General features: G+C 48.4%; 1 protein-coding gene across 1 annotated transcript in view; it reads right to left on the reverse strand.

The window, feature by feature from the left end:
- Window positions 1-27288, reverse strand: part of TMEM123 (transmembrane protein 123) — a 57300-nt gene that overhangs the window by 26798 nt on the left and 3214 nt on the right. The window contains exon 2 of the mRNA XM_047072364.1: window positions 25024-25080. Coding sequence (XP_046928320.1) covers window positions 25024-25080 — 57 coding nt within the window. The remainder of the gene's footprint in view (window positions 1-25023; window positions 25081-27288) is intronic.

The following is a 27288-nucleotide window of genomic DNA, read 5'->3' on the forward strand; positions in this document are numbered from 1 at the left end:
TTTTTTTCTTAAAAAACAAAACAAAACAAAACAAAAAACAAAACGATGCCATTAAAGCAGTAAGAGAAAAGAAAATCAGACATGAGGGAATGCCCATGGGGTTACAGGCAGGCTTCTCAACAAGGGTATTCCAGGCAGGGAAGGAAGGGGAGGATACACTCAAATACCGATGGGGAAAAAAGCTGTCGGGGCACCTGGGTGGCTCAGCCGGTTGAGCATCTGACGGGCTCAGGTCATGACCTCGTGGTTCGGGAGTTCAAGCCCCACGGTACGTTCTGCTGTCATGCAGAACCTGCTTTGGATCCCCCGTCTCCCTCTTTCTCTGCCCCTCCCCTGCTCATCCTCTCTTTCTCTCTCAAAAATAAACGTTTTAAAAAAATAAAAACAAAAGTTATCACAAAAGCATACAAAGGTAGTGTAAAACTCACTGATACTGTTGTGGTAATGGTGGTACAGAATTCATTTAGAACTCTACAAGTTCGATAAGAAAATACCCATACGTTCAAAGATGTGTTACAAGTTACACGACATAAAAAAACCATAAACTACCATGAATTATCTAAAGTATAAGGGGGACCAGAGGCAGAAGTGTCAACCTTAGGAATTCTATTGAAGTTGTTATCAGCTTAAAACAGGGTGTTAAATTTTAAAATATTTTATGTAAGCTTCATAATAACCACGAGATAAAATCTACAGTTAATTACACAAAAGAACATGATTTAGAAGTCAAAGCATTCAAACACCAAAAAACATCAAACACAGAAAAGCAGGATATGAAAAAAGTAACAACGGATCTACAAAACAGCCAAAAATCAACAAAAACGCAAAAGTAAATCCTTACGTACGAACAATTACTTTTGATATAAATGCATTAAACTCTCCAATCAGAAGACATAGAATGGCCGAATAGATTAAAAACAAACACAAAAAAACAAGATCTAGGACATGCCGCCTACAAGAGACTCACTATAGCCCTGAAGACACACACCGACTGAAAGTGAACGAATGGGAGAGATTCCAAGCCAATGGTAAACAGAAGAATTCGTAGTAGCTACACTTAGTGGACACAAAAATACACTTTGAACTGAAAGTGCCAAGAATACACAGACAAGGCCATGATGTAATCATAAAGGAGCCAATCCCTCAAAACGATGTCACAACCGTTGGGGTGCCTGGGTGGCTCAGTCGGTTCAGTGTCTGACTCTTGATTTCGGCTCAGGCCATGGGATCGAGCCCCAAGTCGAGCTACTTGCTGAGAGCATGGAGCCTGCGTGGGATTCTCTCTCTCTCCTTCTGTGCCTCTCCTCTGCTCTTGCTCTCTCAAAAGCAGTAACGATTATAATTATTTATGTACCCAAACGCTGCAGAATATGTAAAGCAAAAACTAAGGGGCAAAAGGAGAAACAGTAATTACTAAGGTAGCAGCAGGTTTGAATGTCCACAGCAGATGGACCCAAGAGACATACGCAAATCAGTCTGACAACAAAATACACGTTCTTCTCAAGAGCACGGGGAACGTGTTCTAGCATAGACCATATGTTCCACAGGCCGCAAGACAAGTTGTACCAAGGCCAAGCACGGGCATCTTCGTGGGAGTTTCTCTGGGAACAGAAGGGCCAGCAGAGGACCTTTTCTCGCTCTCCTTCTGCCTAGCTGACCCAACACCAGTTGCTGACACTTCCGACACTCCCCACCCACCGTGTGAGCGTCACTCCTGTAACCCCAGTGTTCCCGCAGAGCCCCCTTGCCCAAACTGCCCACCTTGGCAGGCACCCACACCACACCCGGGGTGCAGCTTCAGCTGGGACCGGGGCCCCTCCGAAGCACCTCCCTGCCATACTCAGTGGGCCGCCTCAGACAGGACCAGCCCCCGCCCCCCTCCAAAGCAGCTCCGGCTGGGGGATGGGGAAGTCCCGCCCCACCAGTTCACCAGCAGCAGTCATGACTCAGCCACAAGAGGGTCAGTGCATGAGGCCCACAGGGGACATCCCTGGAGTGCCCAGTTGTGGTGGCCCGGGGAGACTGTGCCTCAGAGCCCTGCAGGATGCCTTCTGTAGAAGGCCACTCCCTCGAGATCAGGAGACATACCTGATCTACCTAAGAGAAGAGATAAATGCAAAGGCAAAATTAGGACACACAGGAATACATTCTAAGCAAAAGAATGAGACAAACCCTCAAGAAAAATAACTAAATGAAACAGATGAACAATTTGAGAAAGGGTTCAAAGTGAGAGTCAAAAGGTAATCCCCCAAATTAGGAGAATGGATGAACATATGGAGAACTTCAAAGAATTAGAAACTATAAGAACCAATCAGAACTAAAAACTACGATAACTGAAATGAGAAATACACTAGAGGAATCAACAGCAAAGCAGAGGAGGAAGAAAAATGATCCGAGATCTGGAAAACTGGGTGGTGGGAATCACCCAAGCTCAGCAGCAGAAAGGAATTTTATCTAATTTGTAGCAAAAAGGAATTAAAATTTTTTTCAATGTTTATTATTTATTTTTGAGAGGGAGAAAGAGAAAGAGAGAATAAGCAGGGGAGGGGCAGAGAGAGAGGGAAACACAATTGAAAGCAGGCTCCAGGCGCTGAGCTGTCAGCACAGAGCCTGACGCGGGGCTCAAACCCATGAGCCGTGAGATCATGACCTGAGCTGAAGGCGGACGCTTAGGACGCTTAACCGACTGAGCCCCCAGGTGCCCCGACAAAAAGGAATTTTTAAAATACAGAAAGTTGACGTGGTATCTGGAATGACACGAAGCACACTAACATTCACATTACAGGGGAACCAGGAGGAGAAGAGAGGAAGGGCTGAAAAGGTACGTGAAGGGATAATGTTTTCTATCCTGGGGAAGGACAGAGATGTCCAGGCCCAGGAAGCACAGAGAGTCCCAAACAAGAAAAACCCAAAGAGGTCCACAAAGACAGACAGAGCTGCAAAGTAGCACCAGTAAAGCAACCAGCCACATAAAACCGAAGCCTTCAAAGACCACCAGCTGATTTTTCAGCACCACCTTTTCAGGTCACAAGGGAGAGGCATCTATTCAAAGTGCCCTCAGAAAAAAAACCTACAGGAGCACCCGGGTGGCTGAGTAGTTTAGTGTCTGACTTCGGCTCAGGCCATGATCTTGCAGTTCGCGAGGTCGAGCCCCGCACAGGGCTCTCCACTCTCAGTGCAGAGCCTGCTCTGGATCTCTATCTCCCTCTCTCTCCGCCCCTCCCCTGCTTGTGCACTCTTTCTCTCTTTCTCTGTCAAAAACAAGTAGCTTAAAAAAAAGGCTAATATAAAAAAAAAAAGTAAAAAGAACAAAACCTACAACCAAGAACACTCTACCCAGCAATATTATCGCTTAGCACTGAGGGAAAGATCAGGAGTTTCCCATACAAGGAAAACTTCAAGGAGTTAAAGGTCCCTCTGTTAAAGGGACCTTTTAAAGGAGAAATGAACAGGCCATAACTAGAGGAACATTAAGAAAAAACACCTCACTGGCAAAAGCACACATATAATAAAGGCAGCGAATGACCCACTTCTAAAGCTGGCATGAGGGGCGCCTGGGTGGCTCAGTCGATTAAGCGTCCCACTTCGGCTCAGGTCATGGTCTCACGGTCCGTGGGTTCGAGCCCCGCGTCAGGCTCCATGCTGACAGCTCGGAGCCTGGAGCCTGCTTCGGAGTCTGTGTCCCCCCTCTCTGCCCCTCTCCCACTCACGCTCTGTCTCTAAAAAATAAATAAATATTAAAAAAAAAATAAAGCTGGCATGAAAGTTAAAAAACAAAAGGGGTAAAAATAAACTGTAATAGTCAGAAGGCATACGAAATAAAAAGACATACAATATGATGTCAAATATATAAAACGTGGAGGGGAGAGTAAAAACGTAGTGCTTTTAGGATGTGTTCTAACCTCAGGGACCACCAACTGAAGAGACTGTTAAGATACACGGTGTTCTATACGAACTCCCAAAACCTGTAAGGGAGGCAGGCTGACCTCTTCTCGTGCTTCCCTTTATTGTACCTTACAACCGCTTTATTATTTTTTTTTTTAAAACAAATTCAAGGTTCATGGCAATCCTGCATCGAACGAGCACCGTTTCCCCCACACCATCTGCTCACTTCGTGTCTGCGCCACATTTTGGTGACTGTGGCAACGTGTCCTGCTTTTACGTGATTACACTTGTTATGGCGACCAGTCATCCTTGGTGTTCCCGTTCTAATTCTTTTGGGGCGCCACAAACCGCACCCGCGTGTGTGTTCTGACTGCCGCCCTGACCCGCCGTTCTGGTCTCTCCCTCTTCCCGGAGGCACAACGGTATGGGAAGCAGACCGACAGCCTTGCAGGGGCCCAGGGCAGGCTGCACCACGGGGGGCCCCTTCGGCATGAAGACCATTTTGAGCTAAAAGCCATCAGGAAGCAGCAGGTTCAGCAGAGGCTCCTCCACCCCCGCCAGCCCTCAACTACCTCAAACCACCTCCGTGAGGGGCCGGGCCTGCCCCAGGAAGCCAGCGGTCGCCACAGAGAGCCGCCAGTACGCACGGGGGACGGAGGACAGGGAGGAGCCTAGCAAGGCCCATCGTGTGAGTGGCCCGGCAAACGCCTCCTTCTTCCCGAGGACTCACTCCTTCAAGACTCAGACCCCCACCCCCTTGGTTCAGGATGACGGACACACCTCACCGTGTGTGTTGCTGGAGGCCGTATGTTTGTGTGGCTTCCTCATACATACGTTATTAAATGTGATCTTCTGCTCACGTCTCATGTCCACTTGACTCTCAGTCCGGCTGGAACGACCTCAAGGGGACAGGATATTCTTGCTCGTGACAGCCGCTAAGCGCTCAAGTGCAAAGAAGGGTCTCAGGCGTCCACTCGCCTCGAACGCTACAAGTGACTGGGCCTAGTGAGGAAAGCCTCACTTGCGGCCTAACGGCGAGCTGTGAGCAGAGAAGTTCCACAGAGACGTGGGAGGCGCGGCTCCGGTGAGCACACGAGTAAGAGAGCGAGTGAGGCGGCCTTACTGCCAGTGTGGACGACGATCGAAAGGTCCCAATACAGGATCAGACCAGCCACGACGCTCCCTTACGCCAAAGTGTCACCCAGGGCACTTGTGAGGAAGCCGCGGAGCTCGAGACTGGCCAGGTGGGTGCGTGAGGCCGTCTCCACGACGCCCCAGCGCAGCCACCCGGTGGAGGCCGCCGAACCACTTGGATGGCCCACCTGAGGGAGCTACACTAAACGACAGATTTTCAGCGTGGACAAGACGGCCCCCGCTGAAGGGCCCGCCCAGGATGTCCTAGCCGGAGACGGGTCAGCGCCCGGCTTCCCAGGACAGGCTGACCCTCCCGCTAGGGCCAGGGCGGCGACGACCGCGCGGGGGCCGGGGCCCAGGGGCCACTCTGCAGGTGCCGCCCCGGCTACCCCACCCGGGCCCCGGTTGGAACAACAAAGCCCGATGACGGCACTGTTATTTACGGCAGCGCTCGAGCCTTTCATTTTTAATATCTTAACAGTCCAGAGGGTTTTGGTTTTTTCACACCGCCCGCGCGGGGACTCCCAGGGCCCGGGCCCCAGCAGCTCAGGCCCTCCCACGGGGTCCCCGGCCAGGCCGGCGCCCCCGCTGAGCCCCAGCACCTCGCTGCGTGGCTTCCTTCCTTCCCAGTCACGTTCCTTCCCGCGCTTCGGGAAGCCGGCGGCTCGCCACGTGCCCTAGTTCTCGGCCGACTCCTGCCCTTCACCGGCCTGCTCGCCACCGTACCAAGAGCATGCTGGGAGTCTCTGCAGACACTTCCGGTGTGGCCACGGCGGCACCTGCAGGGGGCGCTCCTTTCACCGGAGCCCGTTCCCTCCGCGTCCACAGCGTCCCCTGGGTTCAAAGGTATGTGGCTACAGGGACACGGCCACGTTTTCCAGGAGGCCAGAGAACACGCAGTGGGCGCCTCTCCTCTTTCCCTCTGTGTTGGTCATTTTGGTGAATTACTGGCCCAAAGGCCACGCTGTATTATTTTAAGCCCGAGGTTGAGAGCTTGTGCTCAGAAGAATAGTTTCCTTTAAAAATATCAGTGCTAGGGCACCTGACTGGCTCATTGCGTAGGGCGTGTGACTCTTGAACTTGGGGTTGTGAGTTCAAGCCCCACGCTGGGTATAAAGACTACTTAAAAGTGGAATCTTAAAAAAAATAAAAACATCAGGGCTCACTGACAAGATATCTGGTCATCCGAGAGCTGTGATGCACATGTCCAAGGAGGTCAATGTTCTCATGTCTGCCAACACTATACCCACCCTGCAACCCACACACCAAGGAGTAATTTCTACGTTCAAGTGTTGTTATTTAAGCAATACCTTTCATTACGTCAAGGGGATCAAGAGTACGCTCATGTTGCGCACTGAGTCATATATGGACGTGCTGAATCACTATGTTGTACACCTGAAACTAATATAACACCGTGCAGTAACTACAGTGGAATTAAAAAAGGAAAGAAATATATTTCCTAAGGCTGTAGCTGCCACAGACAGTGATTCCTCTGATGGATGGGAGCAGAGTCAATGAAGAACCTTGTGGAAAGGATTCCCCATTTGAGATGCCAGAGAGAACATGAGCGATTCACGGGAAGTGGTCAAAACATCAACATTAAAAAAAGGGTTTCACGGTGGGGCTGGGGGCGCCAGAGTGACTCAGTCAGTTAAGCACCTGACCTCGGCTCAGGTCATGATCTCGTGGTTCCTGAGTTCGAGCCTCGCGTCCAACTCTGTGCTGACAGCTACAAGCCTGGAGCCTGCTTCCGATCCTTCGTCTCCCCCTCTCTCTGCCCCTGCCCTGCTCATGCTCTGTCTCTTTCTCTCAAATATAAATAAATGTTAAAAAAAAGGGGGGGAGGCAGGGCTTCACAACAGTTGATTCCAGCCCTCAGGGAGGACTGTGGGGGGTTCAAGAGCAAAGTGGAGGAAGTTGCTGCGGATGTGGAGGAAACAGCCAGAGGGCTCAAGTCAGAAGCGGAGCCTGAAGACAGACCGGATCCATCTACAATCTCGTGATCAAACGTACACGGATGAAGAGCTGGTTGTTACGGACGAGCAAAGGAAGTGGTTTCTTGAGATGGAATCTACTCCTGGTGCAGACGCTGTGAAGACTGTTGAGATGACAACACAGGATTCAGAACAGGACACGAACTTAGTTCATAAAGCAGCAGAGGGTTTCAGACGATGGACTCCAGTTTTGAAAGAAGTTCTACTCTGGGTAAAATGTTATCTAATGGCATCGCGTGACACAGAAGGAATCGTTCACGGGAAAAAAAGGTCACACAATGTGGCAAGATTGGTCTTCTTATTTTAATAAATCCACAGCCTTCAGCAACCACACCCTGATCAGTCAGCAGCCAACAACAGAGGCAAGACCTTCCACCAGGAGAAATATTAGGACTCACTTCAAGCTGAGGTGACGATGAGCATTTTGTAAGCAATAAACTTTTTAAAATTAAGATATGTACTTTTTTAGATAGAATGCTATTGCACATTTAATAGGCTATAGTGTGAACCTAAGTTTTAAATGCACTGGGAAACCAAAAAATTCATTTAACTCTCTTTACTGTGGTGGTCTGGAACTGAAACCACTGTATCTTCAAGGTGTGCCTGTGCACAAAAACTAAAGAAAAAGAAATCCAAACACTGAAGAAATTTTTATCACATCACAAGTGAAGAACGAGAAGAAACAAAGAACTATAAAACCAGGAATCAACACAATGGCAATAAGTGCAAATGTATTAATAATTATGTTAAATGTAAATGCTCTAATTCCAAGACAGGGATTAAAGGGTTAATATTAAAAGAGACCCAGAGGCACCTGGGTGGCTCAGTCAGTTGAGCGCCCGACTTCGGCGCAGGTCATGATCTCACAGTTCGTGAGTTCGAGCCCCGCATCAGGCTCTGTGCTGATAGCTCGGATTCTGCGTCTCCCTCTCTCTCTGCCCCTTCCTCGCTCATGCTCTGTCTCTGTCTCTCAAAAATGAATAAACATTAAAAAAAAAATTTAAAAGAGACCCATCCACAGGCTGCATTTAAGAGCCTCATTCACGTTTAAAGACACACACAGAGTGAAAGCAAGGAGACGGAAACAGACATTCCCTGCATTGGAAATCAAGTCAAGAGAAACCTGGGGAAGCAATACTCACACCAGACAAAATAGACTGTGCGAGATAAATGTAACAAGAGAAAGGTGTTATATAATGATAAAGGCAGCTATTCATCAAGGGGACACCACAAGTCTAATGGCTACGTACTTGACACAGGAGCACCCAAATATAGGAGAAAATGGCAGTAACAGTCAGGGACTTTTTTTTTTTTTTTTTAATTTAAATTCTAGTTAACACACAGTACACTCTTGGTTCCTAGGCTGCCTTTTAGGTTTGTTGACTGTTTCCTTCTCTGTGCAGAAACTTCTTATCTTGATGAGGTCCCAATAGTTCATTTTTGCTTTTGTTTCCCTTGCCTCTGGCAATGTCTCTGGTAAGAAGTTGCTCTGGCCAAGATCCAAGAGGTTACTGCCTGTGTTCTCCTCTAGGATTTTGATGGTTTCGTGTCTCCCACTTAGGTCTTTCATCCATTTTGAATTTATTTTTGTGTATGGTGTAAGAAAGTTGAAAGCATCTATGCTTCAACAGGGGACGTTCAAACCTCATTTATATTAATCATCCAGACAGATCACCGTAAGGAAATAGTGGCTTTAAACGACACATTAGACCAGATGGACCCAAGAGATATATATACAACATTCCATCCAAAACCAGGATACACATTCTCTATTGGGTGTACACAGAACACTGTGCAGAAAAGAGGACATGATGGGCCATAAAACGAGTCTAAAAAATTTAAGCCTGAAATCATATCAAGCATCTTTTCCAACCACAAGTATTAAACCAAAAGTCAATTACAAGAAACAAACTGGAACAGACACACGTGGATGTTCAGCAATATGTTACTACAACCAGCGGGTCAAGGAAGACAACCAAGAGGCAATGAAAAAATGCTTTGGGCGCCTGGATGGATCAGTCTGTTAAATGTCCCACTTCGGCTGAGGTCATGATCTCACGGTTCCTGAGTTCCCCCCATCTGTGGCACAGCAAAAACCATTCTAAGAGGGAAGCTTATAGTGATACAGGCCTACCTCAAGAAACAAGAAAATTGCCCATCAACACTGATACCTAAAGAAACTGAAAAATGAAACAGACTAATAAAAACAAATCAATAAAACCAAGAGCTGATTCTTTAAAGACATAAAATTGATAAACCCTTAGCCAGATTCATCAAGGAAAAGGGAGAAGTCGGAATCAGAAACTCAGGACAAATTACAACCGACAGACAGCACAAAAACACAAGGGGTAAGAGTAACTGCTATGCATAATTACACCAACAATCTGGACAACCTGGAAGAAATGAATTCCTAGAAACATACGACCTTCCAAAAGTGAATCAGGAAAAAATGAAAAATGTGAACAGACCAATTACTAGAAAAGAAGTTGAATTGGTAATGAAAACACTCCTAACAAAAGTCCAGGACCAGATGGATTCACAAATTCCCCCAAACGTTTGAAAAAGAGTTAATACCTATCCTAGTCAAACTATTCCAAAAACTGAAGAGGAAGGAATGTTTGTAAATTCATTCCATGAGGCCAGCATTACCCTGAAACCAAAACCAGACAGAGACACTAAAAAGAAAATTATAGACCGATATCTCTGATGAACAAGGATGCAACAATCCTCAACAAAATATTAGCAAACTGCATTCAACACTACATTAAAAGGTTCATTCACCACAACAAAATGGGATATATTCCAGGGATACAAGAATGTTTTCCTATCTACAAATCAACGTGCTACACAATGTTAACAAAATGATGAATAAAAATATCATCTCCATAGACGCAGGAAAAGCAATGGACAAAAATCAACATCCATTCACGATAAAAACTCTAACAAAGTGCCACGTGGGAACATACCTCAACATAATATTGGCCATATATGACAAATCCACAGTTAACATCATACTCAATGGTAGAAAGCTGAAGATCTGGAAAAAGATAAAGACATCCACTCTCACCACATTTATTCAACACAGTACAGTCAACACAAGTTGGTCCTATAGCCAACTGTATATACAAAATCCTCAACAATCTACCCAAGAACTAGTAGAATAAATGAATTCAACAAAGTTTCAGGACACAAAATTTATATTCATCAACTGGTTGCATTTCCATCCACGAGTAACAAACACAAAAGCAAATAAAACAATCCTATTTATAAAAAAGGATAAAACATCACTTTAACCAAGTCACTATACTCTGAAAACAGTAAGGCAATGATGAAAGAAACTGAAGATGACACAAATACATGGAAAGAGACGCCATGTTCATGGAATTTATACAGGCTGACCTTGTTTTGTTGTACTTTGCTTTACTGTGCCTCACAGATAATGAGGTGTTTGTTTTGTGTGTGTGTGTGTGTGTGTGTTTGTTTTTTTTTTTTACAGAGTCAAGGTTGTAGCAGTACTACATCAAGCAATTTCACTGGTGCCATTTTTCCAACAGCATTTGCTCACCTCGTGTCTGTCACATTTTGGTTATTCTCAAGGTAGTTAAAATACTCTCATTTTATTTGTTACGGTGAGCTGCAATCAGTGATTACAACTCCTGAAAGCTCAGATAATGGTTAGCATTTTTTTGTAATAAAGTATTTTTAAGTTCAGGTATATACATTTTTAGTGACATAATCCTATTGCACACTTAGCAGACTATAGTATAAACATAACTGCACATGCACTGGGAACCCATGAGAGTCATTTGACTCACTTTATTGCAGTGGTCTGGAACCAAGCCTGTTATTTTTTTTGATGTGTGCCTGCATTGTTAGGGCATCCGTACTACCTGGAGCAGATTCAATGCAATCCCTATCAAATGCCAGTAGCATTTTCCACAGAACTAGAACAATCCGACAACTCATAGGGAACCACAAAAGACACAGAAAAGTGAAAGCAATCCTAAGAAGAGCAAATCTAGAGGTAGCACATTCAGGTGTCGATCTATACTACAAAGCTATAGTAATCAAAATAGTATGGCCCTATACAAAAGTAGACATATACATAGATCAGTGGAACCCAACACAGAGCCCAGAAAAAAAACCCATGTTCAAATGGTCAATTAATCTAAGATAAAGCAGGGAAAAGTATACAATGGAGAAAAGACATCTCTTCAGTAAATGGTCCTGGGGAAACTGGACAGCTCCATGCAGAAAAATCAAACTGGACCACGTTCTTAAACACACAAAAATAAACTCAAACTGGATGAAAGACCTAAACGTAAGACCTGAGATCATAAAACTCCCAAGAGAAAACAGAGGCGTAAACTTGTGGATAGCAGTCATAGCAGTTTTATCCTCAGGCAAAGACAAAACAAGCAAAAATAAACAAATGCGACTACCTCACACTAAAAAGCTTTTGCACAGCAAAGAAAATCATCAACAAAACAAAAAGAAACCTACAGAATGGGAGAAGACATTTGCAAATGATGTATCTCATAAGGGGTTCATGTCCAACATATACAAAGAACATATACAACTCAACACAAAAAACAATCTGATTAAAAAATGGGCAGAAGACCTGAGTACACTTTTTTCCCCAAGGAGGACATACAAATGGCCAACACACACATGAAAAGATGCTCAACATCACTAATCACCACGGAAATGCAAATCAAAACCACGATGAGCTATCGCCTCACACTTGTCAGGATGGCTATCATCAAAAAGAAATAAAAGTGTGTGGGAATGTAAATGGATGCGGCCACTATGGAAAACAGTACAGAGGTTTCTCAAAACACTAAAAATAAAACTACCATACGGGGCACCTGGGTGGCTCACTCCGTTCAGTGCCCAACTTCGCTCCAGTCACAATCTTACCATTCTGGAGTTCCGGCCCCACGTCAGGCTCTGTGCTGACAGCTCAGAGCCTGGAGCCTGTTTCAGATTCTGTGTCTCCCTCTCTTTCTCAAAAATAAATAAACATTTAAAAAAACATTAAAATTAAAATTAAACTACCAAATGATCCGGCAATTCCACTCACAGGTACTTAACTGAAGAAAATGCAAACACTAATTAAAAAACAAACAAACACACACATCTCTATTTTATCACAGTTTTACAACAGCCAAGATATGGAAGGAACCCTAGTGCCCATGAATAGATCAATGGATAAAGAACACATAGTGTGTGTGCATCGTACAACGGAATATGACTTCACCGTAAAGAATGAGATCTTGCCATTTGCAACATCACAGATGGACTTGGTGGTATTATGCTAAATGAAACGCAAGGAAAGAGAAATGAAGTACCACATGATCTCACTCACACGTGAAATCTAAAGAAAACAAATGACCAAACACAAAGAGACTCAAATACAAGAACAAACTCGTGGCTGTGAGCAGGGCGGAGGATGGGAAGATGGGTAAAACAGGAAAAGGGGATTAAAGACACCAATTTCCAGCTAGAAGCGAGTCACAGGGATTTAAAGTACAACATGGGGAGTATAGTCCGTTCTGTAATACCTCTGATGACGGACGGTAACTAGACTTACTGTGCTGAGCAATTTGTAATGTACACACACGTTGAATCACAACGTTGTAGAGCCGAAACTAAACCTGTATGTCCACTACAGTTCCAAAAAGACAACGAAAAGGACTCCTTCAACTCCACGGCAACACACCACTAATCCAATTAATATGGGCAAAGGACCTCAACAGACATTTTTCCAGAGAAGATATACAAGTGGTCAACGAGTACATTAAAAGATGCTCATTATCGCTCGGTACCAGTAAAATGCAAACCAAAGCTGTGCTGACGCATCATCTCATGCTTGTTAGCACGGGTAAGATCAAGACCACTGATAAATGCTGGCGAGGATGTGGATGAAAGGGAAACCTCGAGGGCCGTTGGTAGAACTGTCAAGTGGCACAGCCACTGGAGACACCAGCATGGAGGTCCCTCCGAAAATCAACAGCAATACCCTATGATCCAACAATTCTACTTCTGGGCATTTGCCCAAAGGAAACAAGAACACTGTGTCGAAGAGATCCCTGCACCCCCACGTTAACAGCAGCTTATCTACAACAGCCAGACAAGCATGGAAACCTATGGGTCCATGAGGGGACGGGTGGGTTAGGAAGTTCTGATACGTGATACATACACAACGGATATTATTCAACTACAAAAAAGGATGAAATCCCACCACTTTCAACACCATGAGTGACCCCCGAGGGCATCGCGTTAAGCAAAGTAAATCAGACACAGGCAAATCCTCCATGATCTCACTTACCTCCGGGATTTAAAATAAAGAGACAAACCAAGCTCACAGGAAAAGAAATCAGAGGTGTGGTCACCGGAGGCAGGGGTTGGGGAGGGGAAGCAAATGAAGGTGGTCAAAAGGAACAAGTTTCCAGCTGTAGGATAAGTACTAGGGCTGTGATGTGTAACAGGACCACAGTTAACACTGCAGTATGATATACAGGAAAACTAGGAGTAAATCCTCAAAGGCCACATACATCACAAGAACCAAAAAACCCTTTTTTCGTTTGTTTTGTTTTCTGGGTTTTTCTACCTATGAGATGATGGATGTTAACTTACTATGGTCTTCACAATCTAAATCAAATCATTACAGTTATACCTTAAACTTATACAATGCTGTATGTCAACTATCCTCATCGAAACCGTAAAAAATGTTAAGTCTAACGGTGGCATTACGATGGTTTAAAAAAAGAGTGTCCTCTTGTTTATAGGTGAAACAAGCCATCTCAATACACACACCTTCATGATAAATGCCAAACTACTCCTTAGGGGGTTTTCAAGCCAGTTTCCTGTGGAGAAAATCACAAATGATTCATGTTTTCATTATCTGTAAAGTTAACTGCTGTTTGCTCCTTCTGTTTTCTCATCACACTAAACAGACTTGATGGGATTAAGTAACTCAGGTGGACAGTTTGCTTTAACACCTTCGGGAATTTTCACCAGGCACGATTGTGAAGAACAGGTGTGTTAAGGGTGACAAACAAAAAAGTCTTATGAATGGGCTGCAACTATTCTGTGCAGCTTTTCAGGTAAATAAGTCTTTCGGTTATGAGACTTCTCTCAAGGCATTTGTCCCTACCCTTCCTTGATAACTACTGGGCTCCTATCCAATCAAAACAATGGGAATAAAAATAACGAAATCAGGGGAGCCTGGGTGGCTCAGTCAGTTGAACGTCCGACTCTTGGGTTCAGCTCAGGTCACGACCTCACAGTCGTGGGTTCAAGCCCTGCATCGGGCTCTGCGCAGACGGTGAGGAGCCTGCTTGGGATTCTCTCTGCACCTCCCCCGCGCTCTCTTGCTCTCTCAAAGTAAGTAAACTGGACAAAAAAATAACAATATCACGGTAGTACTAAGAGCACCCCGTGTACCCCTCCCCGACCTCATGGGGGTGAGCCCAAGAGGAGGACCCCTGGATTGCCTGCCTTTCTCCCCTCGTAAGATCTTATCGTTCTTTCCCAAGGCAGTCAGTTTTTTTTTTTTTTCCCAACGTTTATTTATTTTTGGGACAGAGAGAGACAGAGCATGAACGGGGGAGGGGCAGAGAGAGAGGGAGACACAGAATCGGAAACAGGCTCCAGGCTCTGAGCTGTCAGCCCAGAGCCCGACGCGGGGCTCGAACTCACGGACCGCGAGATCGTGACCTGGCTGAAGTCGGACGCTTAATCGACTGCGCCACCCAGGCGCCCCAAGGCAGTCAGTTTTAAAAGGGCACCCCCGTGGCAAACAATGCCGACTCAGCAGGGGCTCCCTGGAAAGGCTGGCGCCCACCTGCCCACGTCCCGTCGTGACCGTCACCCTCACTCCGCGCCGCAGCCCTGGCCACGTGCTCCGCTCCCCACTCAGGTCTCACGGCTCGCGGGTGCCCCCAGACCAGTATTTGTAACGTTCCAGGCAATTCTAACGTGCTGACACGCGAGGAGCCTTGCTCTAAGGCGTGCAGGTTTTCGACATGCCGATGGGATAACATAACGACAGAGGACGTCTCTGAGGTTTACCCCGCAAGAAACCGCTTCAATCTGAGGTCACCCACCCAGTTCACACTGCATACTTCCCACACCGGCCCCCCGTCTTTCTCCAAGACCAGGGGCCGCTTCACCCCCCACAGCATCTCCGGGCAGCGCCTGGTCCTGACCCCTTCCCGGCCCTCCTGGGACCCGCCCCTCCGCCCGCCAGCCCGCAGCTGTTCTCAGCCGTGACCCGTGACAACCCCCGAGATCGGCGGGCCCAGCTGTGGGGACCGGACCGGGCCAATAAGCCCCCTGAGCTCACACCCTGAGCCCGCGGCTGGCCGTCCCCTCGCCACGATCCAGCACCACCTGTCTCCAGCTCCACCGCGGCCATCCAGGCAGGGTATCCGTTTGGGCTGATTTGTTTAAAATCCCGCATGCCTCCCACCTCATGGCCGGCAAATCCGAACTCCCTGAGGGGCTTCGGCGACCCCGCCCCTCTCCTCCCAGCCCCGCCTTCACCCGCAGGAAGCTCCTTCAGATCAGGGCAGAGCTCAGAGGTTCCTGCCTGGCCACAAGGTCACTGGCCTGACTGCTGGGGGGGGGGGGCACCTGACTCAGCAGGAAGACGGCCTGGGGCACAACCCTGGTGAGCCGGGCCACGTCCCCACTGACCTCCTGGATCCTCGCATCCCCGCCCTCCTTGGAGACTTCACCTGAACGTAAGGACACACACAGCGCTGCCCCGGGACCGCCAACCCTCCCGCTAACATTTAATAACATTTAAGGCCGCTCTTCACAACCGTAAAGTGAAAGGCCCTGTATCCAGTTCAAGGAATGCCGGGCAGGGAAGGGTTCGCGTTGACAAAGGAGCTCCCAGCTCATCTCACAAGTAAGACTGGGGTAGCAAGCATTAAAGCCGGCTTCTCCTGTTTCAAGGGAAACGTACACGAGGTGTTGTGCTGAGCACTGAGGAGGAGGTGGTGAGTGACAGCACGGACTTGTGGGCTGGGGAGGCCGACTTAAACCCTCAACCAGATGCAGTCGGTCAGAGACTGTCCCCTGAGGAAGGGAAGTTTCAGCTGAGATTGGAAAGCTGAATGGGTGTTAACCAGGCAAAGGCAGGAGGGAAGAGTTCTTCAGGGAGTGAGAACAGTACATGCAAAGGCACGGTGGCAGAGAAGGCGAACACAGGAGGGACCAAAAAAGGGTCACTGTGGCCAAACAGCAAGCAGGAACACATTTAGTTTTTCATCTGTGCCAGGTGCCATTTTATTTTAATTTTATTTATTTAAAAAAAGTTTTTTTTAACGTTTATTTATTTTTAAGACAGGGAGAGACAGCATGAACGGGGGAGGGTCAGAGAGAGAGGGAAACACAGAATTTGAAACAGGCTCCAGGCTCTGAGCTGTCAGCAAAGAGCCCGACGCGGGGCTCGAACTCACAGACCGCGAGATCGTGACCTGAGCCGAAGTCGGACGCTTAACCGACTGCGCCACCCAGGCGCTCCCCAGGTGCCATTTTAAAGGCAGCTGATTCACATGTTACCTCACCTAACCCATGATTGCACCTGAACTTGACAGAAAGCACTGAGGCACCAGGACAGTACCTAACTAACCCAAGCTCACTTCAAAGCAAAGCAATTATTTCTTCTTTTTTATCTTCCCTGAAACAAGGGCATGCATACTGGCTGGGGGAGGGGGGAGACATGAAAAACTCGTGAATCAAATTCACTGTGGAGTGAAAGTAGTCAAGCCAGTTCTCACTACAGTCAGTTGAGAGACTAAAACCATCACTTTCCAACTAGGTGTTTTCATGTTGTAAGACTGTAACCACAGTGAAATGTTTTGCAGGAGACGATTAATTCCCTTTTTAAGAATCGGTGCCCATGTAGTTAAGTTCAAGTTGAAAAGAACTAAAAATACTTAGTGGAAGTCATTTGAATAATGGTTAAAAAAAAAAAAACTTTTCCCCAATTCCCACAGGAATCATATACTATTTTTATAGGTAGAAAAAAAAATAAGGCAGAGACAAGCTAATACAATGACAACCTAATCAACAAACGGGCAAAGGACTTGAGACATTTCTCCAACATGAACCAATGGCCAATAAACACAGAACAGATTCGTGCCTTCGTGAGTCAACGAAGAAATGAGACACTGTCTCATGCTAGACTGGGGCTCCCTAACCCCATTTCAATGTGAGAGGGATTCCCCCCACCCCCCTGGACCACCACGCAGTTCTTGGGACCCTAGCAGGGTATCCGGAAACTGAGTTCTGACTTACCCACCCGGACACAGCGTGGGATCCTGCAGGTGAGGGCTGCGTCCCACAAGACCACCCCCAGGCCGCTGGCTGTGCTTCTAACCACCCGCTACGGTCTGGAGGTTCCAAGGACCCCTTAGGGTCTTTAAATTTGCCAGAGCGGCTCACAGAACCCGGGGAATAAAGGACACAAGGCAGCGTCCAGACGCACAGAGACAGGGGACGAGGTCTGGCAAGAGGCACGGAGCTCTGATGCCCTTGCCAGGTGACACTCTCCCAGTATCTCTCCCTGTTCACCACCAGGAAGCTCTACAAACGCCCTCTTCTGGGTTTCCCAGGAGGCTTCATACTTGGTCACGCCTACGTCACTGGCCTAGGCCAACTGAGCCTCCTGCTCCCAACCTCCCCTCCCAGAGTTGGAGACTGAAAGCTCTAACCAACCAACCAACCACAGGGTAGGGCCGGCCCCTCCTCTGGGTGGGGTCTCAGAGTCACCTCTTTACGGTAACAAAAGACACCTTTGGCACTCGTAACACTTGGGAAATTCCTCGAGTTTAGCTGTGAGCCCGAACCATGGAGGAAGACGGAAAGCACATGAGGAATATACTTGGGTAATCCGAATGACCCGTATGTATTTCTTACAAATCTCAGGACCGCACGTACCCCTGGGGACAGGTAGAATCCGAACGTGACAGCATCCTCACGTACCGCCCGTCGGAATGTAAAGGGTGCAGATGATGTGGGAAGCAGGCTGGCAGGTCACTGAGCACGGCGTTTCCACAGGACCCAGCGATTCTCCTCGGTAGCACAGCCAAGCACACACATCCACACAAAAATGTGTAAGCGAATGTTCACAGCCGTGTGATTCCCAACAGCCAAAAGGTAGAAACGGCCTAAGCGTCCATCAACAAATGGACGCAGGAGCAGACTGTCGTCTATGCATCCAGTGGAACAGTACTCAGCCATAAAAGGGAACGAACCGCTGGCCACACCACCACTTGCGTGAACCTAGAAAACACTGCTAACGCCAAGACGCCAGTCTCCAAAGAGCACGTACTTCACGACTCCACTCCTATCAAAGTCTGGAAGGACATCCACAGAGACAAAGTGCACCGGTGCCTGCCTGGGGCTGGGGGCAGGTGGGCAGGATGGACACAGTGGGTAACAGCTCAAAGGCAAAGTGTTTTTTTTCTGAGATGATGAAAATGGTCTAAAACGGACCGCGGGGATGGTTGTACGTATCCGTGAGTACACGGAGAACCACTCCACTGTATGGCATGCGAAATTTACGTCGAGAGGGGTTTTTAAAAAAGAATCATAAATCGGGGCGCCTGGGTGGCTCAGTCGGTTAAGCGTCCGACTTCAGCTCAGGTCACGATCTCTACATCCGTGAGTTCGAGCCCCGCATCAGGCTCTGGACTGACAGCTCAGAGCCTGGAGCCTGTTTCAGATTCTGTGTCTCCCTCTCTCTGACCCTCCCCTGTTCATGCTCTGTCTCTGTCTCAAAAATAAATAAACGTTAAAAAAAAATAAATTAAAAAAAATAAAGATAAAAAAGAACCATAAAAAGCCCCCAAAACCAGTATGAAAATACTCCCCACTCAGTTGAAGGAATTTAGCTCCTAACAGACTTTATGAATCACATCTCAGATTAGCAAACAGTGGAATGTCTGTTACCTGGAGTCTGTAGGAAACAGGCCCCTTTTACTGCCAGTGGGAGGAAACAAATGTGACCTTCTTGGAAGAAAATTTAGCAAAAGTCACCAATTAAAGTAATGCACCATTTGCCTCAGCGGCTCCGCCGGCAGGAAAGAGCCCACGGGTGCCCTCGCACGGGTGTGCACCAAGATAGGCCAGGAGAGGTGCTCGCCACAGCACTGCTTAAAACCGAAGTGCAGATGACCTACGTGTGCATCACCAGGGGGTGCGTGAGTGAGTTAGGCTGCGTCTGTCCTGTGGGCCAGCACGTGCCCGTGAGGAAGGACGAGGTTTAAGTGAGACCAGCTGGGCAGCCAACAGTGTGCCTGGCGTCACCCACTCATGTTAATGGCAAACGTGTACACCATAGACAGATCACACGTACGTGATTTTTCCAAGGATACCTGCGGAAACGTAGACCTTTCCGGCTCCAGACCCTACATGAATGGCTATTCCCTAACGGGGATACACCAGGAGAAGATGTCTGGGTGGGCAAGGAGTCTAGCTCTGAGCTGGTACAGTCCATTTGGGAAAGGACGTGGCGGGGCTCGGTGCAGGAAGGAAGACCGGAGCCACGTTCGGCATATTTCCAAGCACTGCTGAAATTTCTTATCGTGCACGTGCCTCGTGTTTTGAAATTAGTTGTAAATAAGTTACACAGTAAGAAAAAAGAGATACAGAGGACCCCAACCCTGAGCACCTGAAGCCCATCAGTGCGCAACTCTGGCCACTGTAGCATGCACTGCTGCACACTGGGGTGGGTCATGAGTCCGGAGCAAGCCCGCCAGCTTTCTATGGAAAAGGAGTATTTACCAAAAAACAGATAAAGCAAGAAGTGCTGTGGATTTGGTCCCAGCTGAGTCCCAGCTCCGACTCCTCGCACTGGCCTTCAGACTCGGGGGCGGGGGCGCTCCGGCACCCCGCGTGTGCCGGACCCCAGCCCTTGGCATGCATCGCCCAACCCCACCCGAGGTCTGGGTGCTGGCTCTTCTGCCCCGGGTCTTCCCTTGGTGCCCAATTTCACCCCCACCGTGTTTGGTTCTGCCTGCCTCTGAAAGGCAAGAGTGTGTAACAACTCCCCCACTTGGACTTTTCTCATTTCCTTTTCTTGTCAGCACTGCTGGATTCCTGCACGCGGTTTCTCCCGCCGAGCCCCCCGCCCGGCCCCCGGAACCGCAGCCGACAGGCACTGCTCCCGGGTTCTCCCCCACCTTGCGGACTGGTGGGTCCCCCAGCCCTGCAGCCGCGAGCCTGGAAACGGTGGCAGAGGCCTGAGGCTGCGGCCACCTCCCTGTGGCTCACAGGACAACGTCTGTGGCAGCAGCTCGCTCCGTGAACTGGGGCCCTGACTGCAGCCCGATGCACGCTTCCAGCAGGCGCTTCGGGAAACAGAACACCAGCCAGTTCCACCGTGACGCCTGCCATCGCAGGGCCCACAGCAGCTCAGAAACGCCGCAGCTCGAAACCCCTGGACGGCTGGCTTCCCCCGCCCAGGAAAGGCCCAGAGAAGTTAGCACAGTTGCCTCAATCCACATTTCTGGTCTCTTCTTCTTACAAGCCTGCTCTACTGTATTTTTGAGGTCTCCAAGTAAAATCTCATTTCTTTTCTTTGTTAAATTTTTTTTAACGTTTATTTATTTTTGAGACAGAAAGAGACAGAGCATGAACGGGGGAGGGTCAGAGAGAGAGGGAGACACAGAATCTGAAACAGGCTCCAGGCTCTGAGCTGTCAGCACAGAGCCTGATGCAGGGCTCGAACTCACAGACCGTGAGATCATGACCTGAGCCGAAGTCCGACGCTTAACCGACCGAGCCGCCCAGGCGCCCCTAAAACCTCACTTCTTAAATACTATTTCCATGCCCTGATCTCCTACATGCGGCAATGTGACTGCAGCGTCGTCACCTCACCGTGCCAGCCAGGACCCGCCTGTGCCCCTGCCACATAAGAGGCTCAGTCCCATTCCAGGCCCCTGTGCCAACAAGTCCCTCTGGCCAGAGCGCCCCTCCCCCGGACTTACGGGGCTGTCCCCCACTGACAGGCAGGTCTCCCAGACCACACCACCTCTGGGAAGTCCTCCCTGACCGCCTAATCTGAAGCAGCCCTTCCGGGGCTCCCCCACCTCATTTCCTGGTTCACTTCTGTGTATGTTCATTCCATCCTGTTTACTCTTTAAATCACCACCCGAAAACACCTTCCTCAGCCTTTTATCTCCATGGCGTCTACACCCGCTGTGAGATCCTTCGTGCGGGCAGGGCTGTCCTGTTGACAACCCCACGCCGGAGCCGGCCACGGGCGGCTGGCACACGAGACGAACACCTGTTCACTGAGCACGAGTGGACACAGTACGCGTGACGTTCCCGCCCTACATTCCCGAAGACAGCATCTGACGATGTTAAAAATCACCATCACGGGGCGCCTGGGTGGCGCAGTCGGTTAAGCGTCCGACTTCAGCCAGGTCACGATCTCACGGTCCGTGAGTTCGAGCCCCGCGTCAGGCTCTGGGCTGATGGCTCGGAGCCTGGAGCCTGTTTCTGATTCTGTGTCTCCCTCTCTCTCTGCCCCTCCCCCGTTCATGCTCTGTCTCTCTCTGTCCCAAAAATAAATAAACGTTGAAAAAAAAAAAAAATTAAAAAAAAAAAAATCACCATCAGTTTTGAAATGCAATCTTGAAAACAGGAGTTGAACACGACAAAAAGTCTCAGAAACGGACGCGGTTCTGTAAGAGCAAGCGAGCTCCTCGGGGCAGTTTGGGAAACTCTGCCGCCCTCGTGTCCAGAAATCGGAGCCCGAGCCAGGTCCGTGTGCTCGGAATCGCTCTGGTCCTGCCACATCTGTGGACAAAACCACGCCAACTACAGACGTGGGAAGGGCCGGACCCGGGATGTGTCACCAGGCCCCAGGCAAGTCTGTGTGCACCGCACGTGAAGGGAGACGAACTCGGAGCAAATGAGGCCCAAGGAAAGAGCTTCAGCCTGGATGGTAATCCCCTGTCCTGGGGAAGCATCAGTGATAAGAGGTCACCGGTGAGAAACGCTGTCCCTTCTGAACCAAGTCCAGCTCCCTTGTATCTCTGCCCAAACCTGTTGCTAACAGGTAACCTGGGCATGTGGCATCCTTGCACCGTCAACAATAAATTCATCCAGACTCTAAAATAGAAGCCCTCTGACCGTATGTAAAATGAGAAGAACGGTTTTCTCTACAGGCTGAAAACGTGTCCCAAGATCTGATAAAATACATTTTTTTAAAAAGCGCTCTCATAATTGCCCAACAATCATTATTACATTTTAGGTAATGTATCTTTCCCCCTCCAATTAAAAATTTCTGTAGAATCACTAAAACGAAGTAAGACCCTCTAGAAAAGAGTGTCAAAAATATAGCTAGTACTCATCAGATGACGATGGGGGCGTATGAAAATACAACCCTTACATATAATTGAGTGGCACAACCCCAAAGGGACCTCAACTTCTGATTCTCTGACCTCAGGCATGGACATTATTCTACGAACAACAACAAAGCAGCTATAATAATAGAGAACACTGGAGCACGGACCAGTCACGTCTGCAAAACACATACAGTGGTTCTTTGATGAGGTCAGTCAGCAGTGACAAAACACATATTTGGTTCCACAGTTCAGTTCAACCCAGGTGTTACCTCCTATGCACCGGGCACAGAGCTGGGATGATTAAGTCATAGACACCACTCTCAACGAACTTAGATGGAGACTAAAAACAAAGCAAACAGAGAAAAAAGATTTGCCGAATCTAATGTGTGGAGTCCTCAAAAACGGACAGGCACCAATGTCTCCGGGAGTGTTGCTGGCACTGTGCACTTTTTCCAAGAACGCCATCCTGCAGTTCACAAAAGACAGCAGTGTGCTAAAGAAAAGTGTTCTTTTCCTTTTGGAATCGATGCCAAACAAACCATGCTGGACAAACAGCATCAAGTAAATTGGTGATGTTTAAAAACAACGTTTCCAATATAGAAGGGTTTGCGTTACTACAAGAAGACAAAATAGTGAGCATCATGTCCTATAAAAACACACAACCGCAACACGTCATGTGTTTCAAGACCCAAAAAGAGGCTGTAATAAGAACAAGTTAACAGTTACGGAAAGGGTTACACACTGAACAACCAAAAAATTTTTATAGCAGCTGCATTATCCGATGTCTTAAGAAAAACCTTTTGAGGCCATGCCTCTTTTTCACTCCACAAATTTCCTGGTGCCAGAGGAGAGGGCGTGTGAAATCATCCCACTGACTAGAGGCATTGATCTTTAACAACTTGTCCACAAGTGTCAGCACTGGTATTTCTTCACTGAACAGGGTTATTTTTTTTTAATATATATATATATATATTTTTTTTTTCAACGTTTATTTATTTTTGGGACAGAGAGAGACAGAGCATGAACAGGGGAGGGGCAGAGAGAGAGGGAGACACAGAATCGGAAACAGGCTCCAGGCTCCGAGCCATCAGCCCAGAGCCTGACGCGGGGCTTGAACTCACGGACCGCGAGATCGTGACCTGGCTGAAGTCGGACGCTTAACCGACTGCGCCACCCAGGCGCCCCTGAACAGGGTTTTTAAAGGTAAGACCACACCACGGTTTCAGGAAATGCCGCAAGGGCGCCCAGGTTTTGAATCCCAGGAAGTGAGTTTCAAATCTGGGCTGTGCCATGAGACCTCGGGCAAGCTTCTAAACCACCCTGGGCCTCAGTTTCCTCCTGTGTGACAGAGAACCACACCCCCCGTCTGCACTTAGATCAGCAAACGTGTGACAAGTTTCTTAGGCATTGCAGGCATTCTGTAAATGCTGGCAATTAATACGGTTGTTACTGCTACCTTTCCTCTACCTTCTGGGTTTGTGCAAAGTTGATGCTCAGCGGCACTCCATTAGATTCAGTAAAGGCCAACAGGAAAAGTCACCTAATAACCTAGTTAAGATATTTTTTAAAAAACCCTCATATAACTGTCCGGCAATAATCGTTATGACATCTGGGGGTAATCTATCTAGTCTTTTTCCCCAGACGAAGAATTGCCTACAGAATTACTAAAGCTAACATAGAAGAGTGCTCTCTATTCAGCCAGAGGCCAGTCGGGGAGGAGACACGATGAGAAGCACAGAGGTAACTGAGAACACGACATACGCAGAGCACGGAGACGCTGACGGCAGTCGGCACTCCACAAAGCCACGCAACAATGCGAACGTACGTAAAGCTGCTCAACCGTTCACTTAGAAATGGCTGACATTCCGGGTTTCACATGATGTGTATTTTTCCACAATGAGATAAAATAAAACAACCACAAGAACTCCAAGAAGTCAGGGCTTGGACAACCTTGTGTCCTGGGCACCCAGAACGCCTCCGCACATTCCAGACCCTCTGTAAATACTCGGTGGATGAAAAGTGGAGACCACGGGTCTGGTGAGGGGACCTTCGTACCTGTTCTGGTTTCGACCTCAGTGCAAGCAATGTGCCGTGACGGTTTACTGCTGACGCCCAGGACATCAGCGTGGTTCCCAGATACCTCCACGCGGGTGGGCTCTCAGTTCCAACCAAGACACCCGTGTGTCAACGGGAAGCAAGTCGGGGGGCTGCGACCTGACCCGCGTTGGAAACGTAAGCAGGGTCTCCCTGGAGTCACCCACGGCGGACGGGCCTGGAGCGGCTCGTCGCACCGGCGACACGGGCAGACTCAAGTACTCAGGTTTCCCGTCCACAGCACGGTGCCAGACCTTCACGTCTAAAAATGGGCTTCGAAGCTCATTACGAAATTCCAGTAAGACACAAAGTGTCAGCATTCATTCAGGTCCTTGCCGGCCCGAGAAAGAATATGACCTGGCGGGCTATCCGTTATTGCTGCCCACTAAGCGCAGCCCTGGAAGGAGGGTGCGGGGACCTATGAATCAGGGACTCGTGGCCCAAACAGGTCACCGTCCCAGCTCCTCGTGCTCCCCTGCCGATCTCACTTTCCGTCCCCGAGACAGATGAAAACCAATGCTTTCCAACCTGTCTAAACTCACCTGTTGAGTCAGCACTGTCGTTTCCTGGAGACACCAACTTCCTTGCGTCTGGAGGCCCTGTAAAAATAAAAACATGTCCTGTGATGAAAAACCATCTGATATTTATCTGAGGCCCCTGGCATCGGGTGGTGGTGCTGCGGGGGTAAGGCGGATGTCCACAGCAGGGTCCACTTTTGCCACTGTTGCTCTGAAACGTACCTTTCAAGTAAGTGTCAGTAAATGCGGGGCTGTGTGACTGGAGTCCTTCAAGACAGAAAACACGCAGCTTACGTAACCAACACTCACACGGTACTTGCTATGCGCCAGTACCGAGAAGTCCGTCCACCTGCCCGCGGACACGGCGAGGCGCGAGACAGAAACCAATCTTTGCTACTGACCCCTCTGCTCGGCTGAGCGCCGTGGACCGCCCGGGAGGTCCTGCACCACCAAGACCCCCGACTTTGGACAGCAGAGAGCAGACGACCTGGGCAGGATTTTCCTTTTTTCCCCCCATCTCACCTCTGGCAAACAGCAGTCTCTTCTCTCTGTTTTAGACTCTGTCGTTTTTTGCTTTGTTCATTTGTTTCTTAAACTCCACATGTGAGGGGCGCCTGGGTGGCTCAGTCGGTTAAGCGTCCGACTTCGGCTCAGGTCACGATCTCACGGTCTGTGAGTTCGAGCCCCGCGTCGGGCTCTGTGCTGACCGCTCAGAGCCTGGAGCCCATTTCAGATTCTGTGTCTCCCTCTCTCTCTGCCCCTCCCCTGTTCATGCTCTGTCTCTCTCTGTCTCAAAAATGAATAAACGTTAAAAAAAAAAAAATTAAAAAAAAAAAAAACTCCACATGTGAGTGAAATCATGTACTTTTCTGACTTACTTCACTTAACGTCATACTCTCTAGCCCCATCTACGTGGTTGCCAAGGGCAATATTTCGCTCTTTTTTACAGCTGAGGAACATTTCATCACACACGCGTGCGCACATCTTCTCTGTCACCTGCCGAGGGACACTTGGGCTGCTTCCGTATTTGGGCTACTACAAATAATGCTGCAGTAAACATAGGGGTGCATGCACCTTTTCAAGTAAGTGTCATTTTCTTCTGATAGACATTCAGAAGTGGAATTGCTGGCCATGGGGTAGTTCTATTTTTAACTTTTTGAGGAACCGCCATACTGTTTTCCACAGTGGCTGTACCAATTTGCATTCCCATCAACAGTGCATGAGGGTTCCTTTCTCTCCACATCCTCACCAGCACCTGTCTTTTTTGCCTTTTTCTAGCCATGCTGACAGGTGTGATGTGGTTTTTCCTTGTGGTTTTGATTTGCATCTCAGGAGTGACGTTGAGCATCTTTTCGTGTGTCTGCTGGCCATCTGGATGTCTTCTTTGGGGAAATATATATTCAGGTCCTCTGCCCATTTTTTAATTGTATTGTTTTGGTGTTGAGTTAACTTAAGGTCTTCATCTATTTTGGATATTAGCCCCTTAGGATTTTCATTTTTAATTGCAAGCCTTCTCACAGAAGTATGATTCTTTTAATTTCTAACTAGTACTCTAAGATTTGGAAAAAGTTTAATTCTATGCCCCAGTTAAGCAACTTTTCAGAGGGGTTTATTCAACCCGGCTCTTGGTATCATGGAGTATAAAATATGTACATCACGTAGGAAGAGAGCAAGTATATTACCCACGAAGATAGCCCTCCCCGACCCAAACACCCCTCACAGCACAAGGTACGCAGTAATGAGTCTGAAGGATCCATTGTCACTGTGTGCGCACATTTCTTTCTCTTAATGAACTATTCCATTTGGTGTGAAGGTCAATCGGATGATCAAGGCCTGCAGACCGTCCTTCTCCCGGTCTGCTAAGAGCAGCCTTGAGGGGGGCGCTAGCATTCACGGACGAGTGACTCCTGGTGAAAACGAGGCAGTGTCCCAGCGGCGTGTGTTCGCCTCACTGTACCCTCCTCACGTATCCGGCAGCTGGTATCGAATGCTGGCCGATATTGGGAAGAACCTTCTGCACGCCAGGACCGCGGGGGAGCACGTGACTGGCACTGGCTCACCCAGCCCTGCCGACAGGTCCTAGACAGGAATACCGTCGTCAGGGCCAGGAAGGGAGGTCCAGAGAAGGCCACCCCGCTAGAAAGGGGCAGAGCGTGGACGGGGACCAGGCTGCTGGACCGCAAAGCCCCTGCGTGGGAGCGCCGAAAACCAACGGCTGATTTTCTGCTATAAACCTGCTTCCTTCCCAGGCTTCTCGGCTGTTGTGTTTCCAGTTGTTCAAACCCAGAC

Source organism: Lynx rufus, unplaced genomic scaffold (assembly GCF_022079265.1).
Source record: "Lynx rufus isolate CCGP_SWC_20201006 ecotype Redwood Valley unplaced genomic scaffold, mLynRuf1.p SCAF_9, whole genome shotgun sequence".
In the NCBI taxonomy this organism is placed as follows: Eukaryota; Metazoa; Chordata; class Mammalia; order Carnivora; family Felidae; genus Lynx; species Lynx rufus.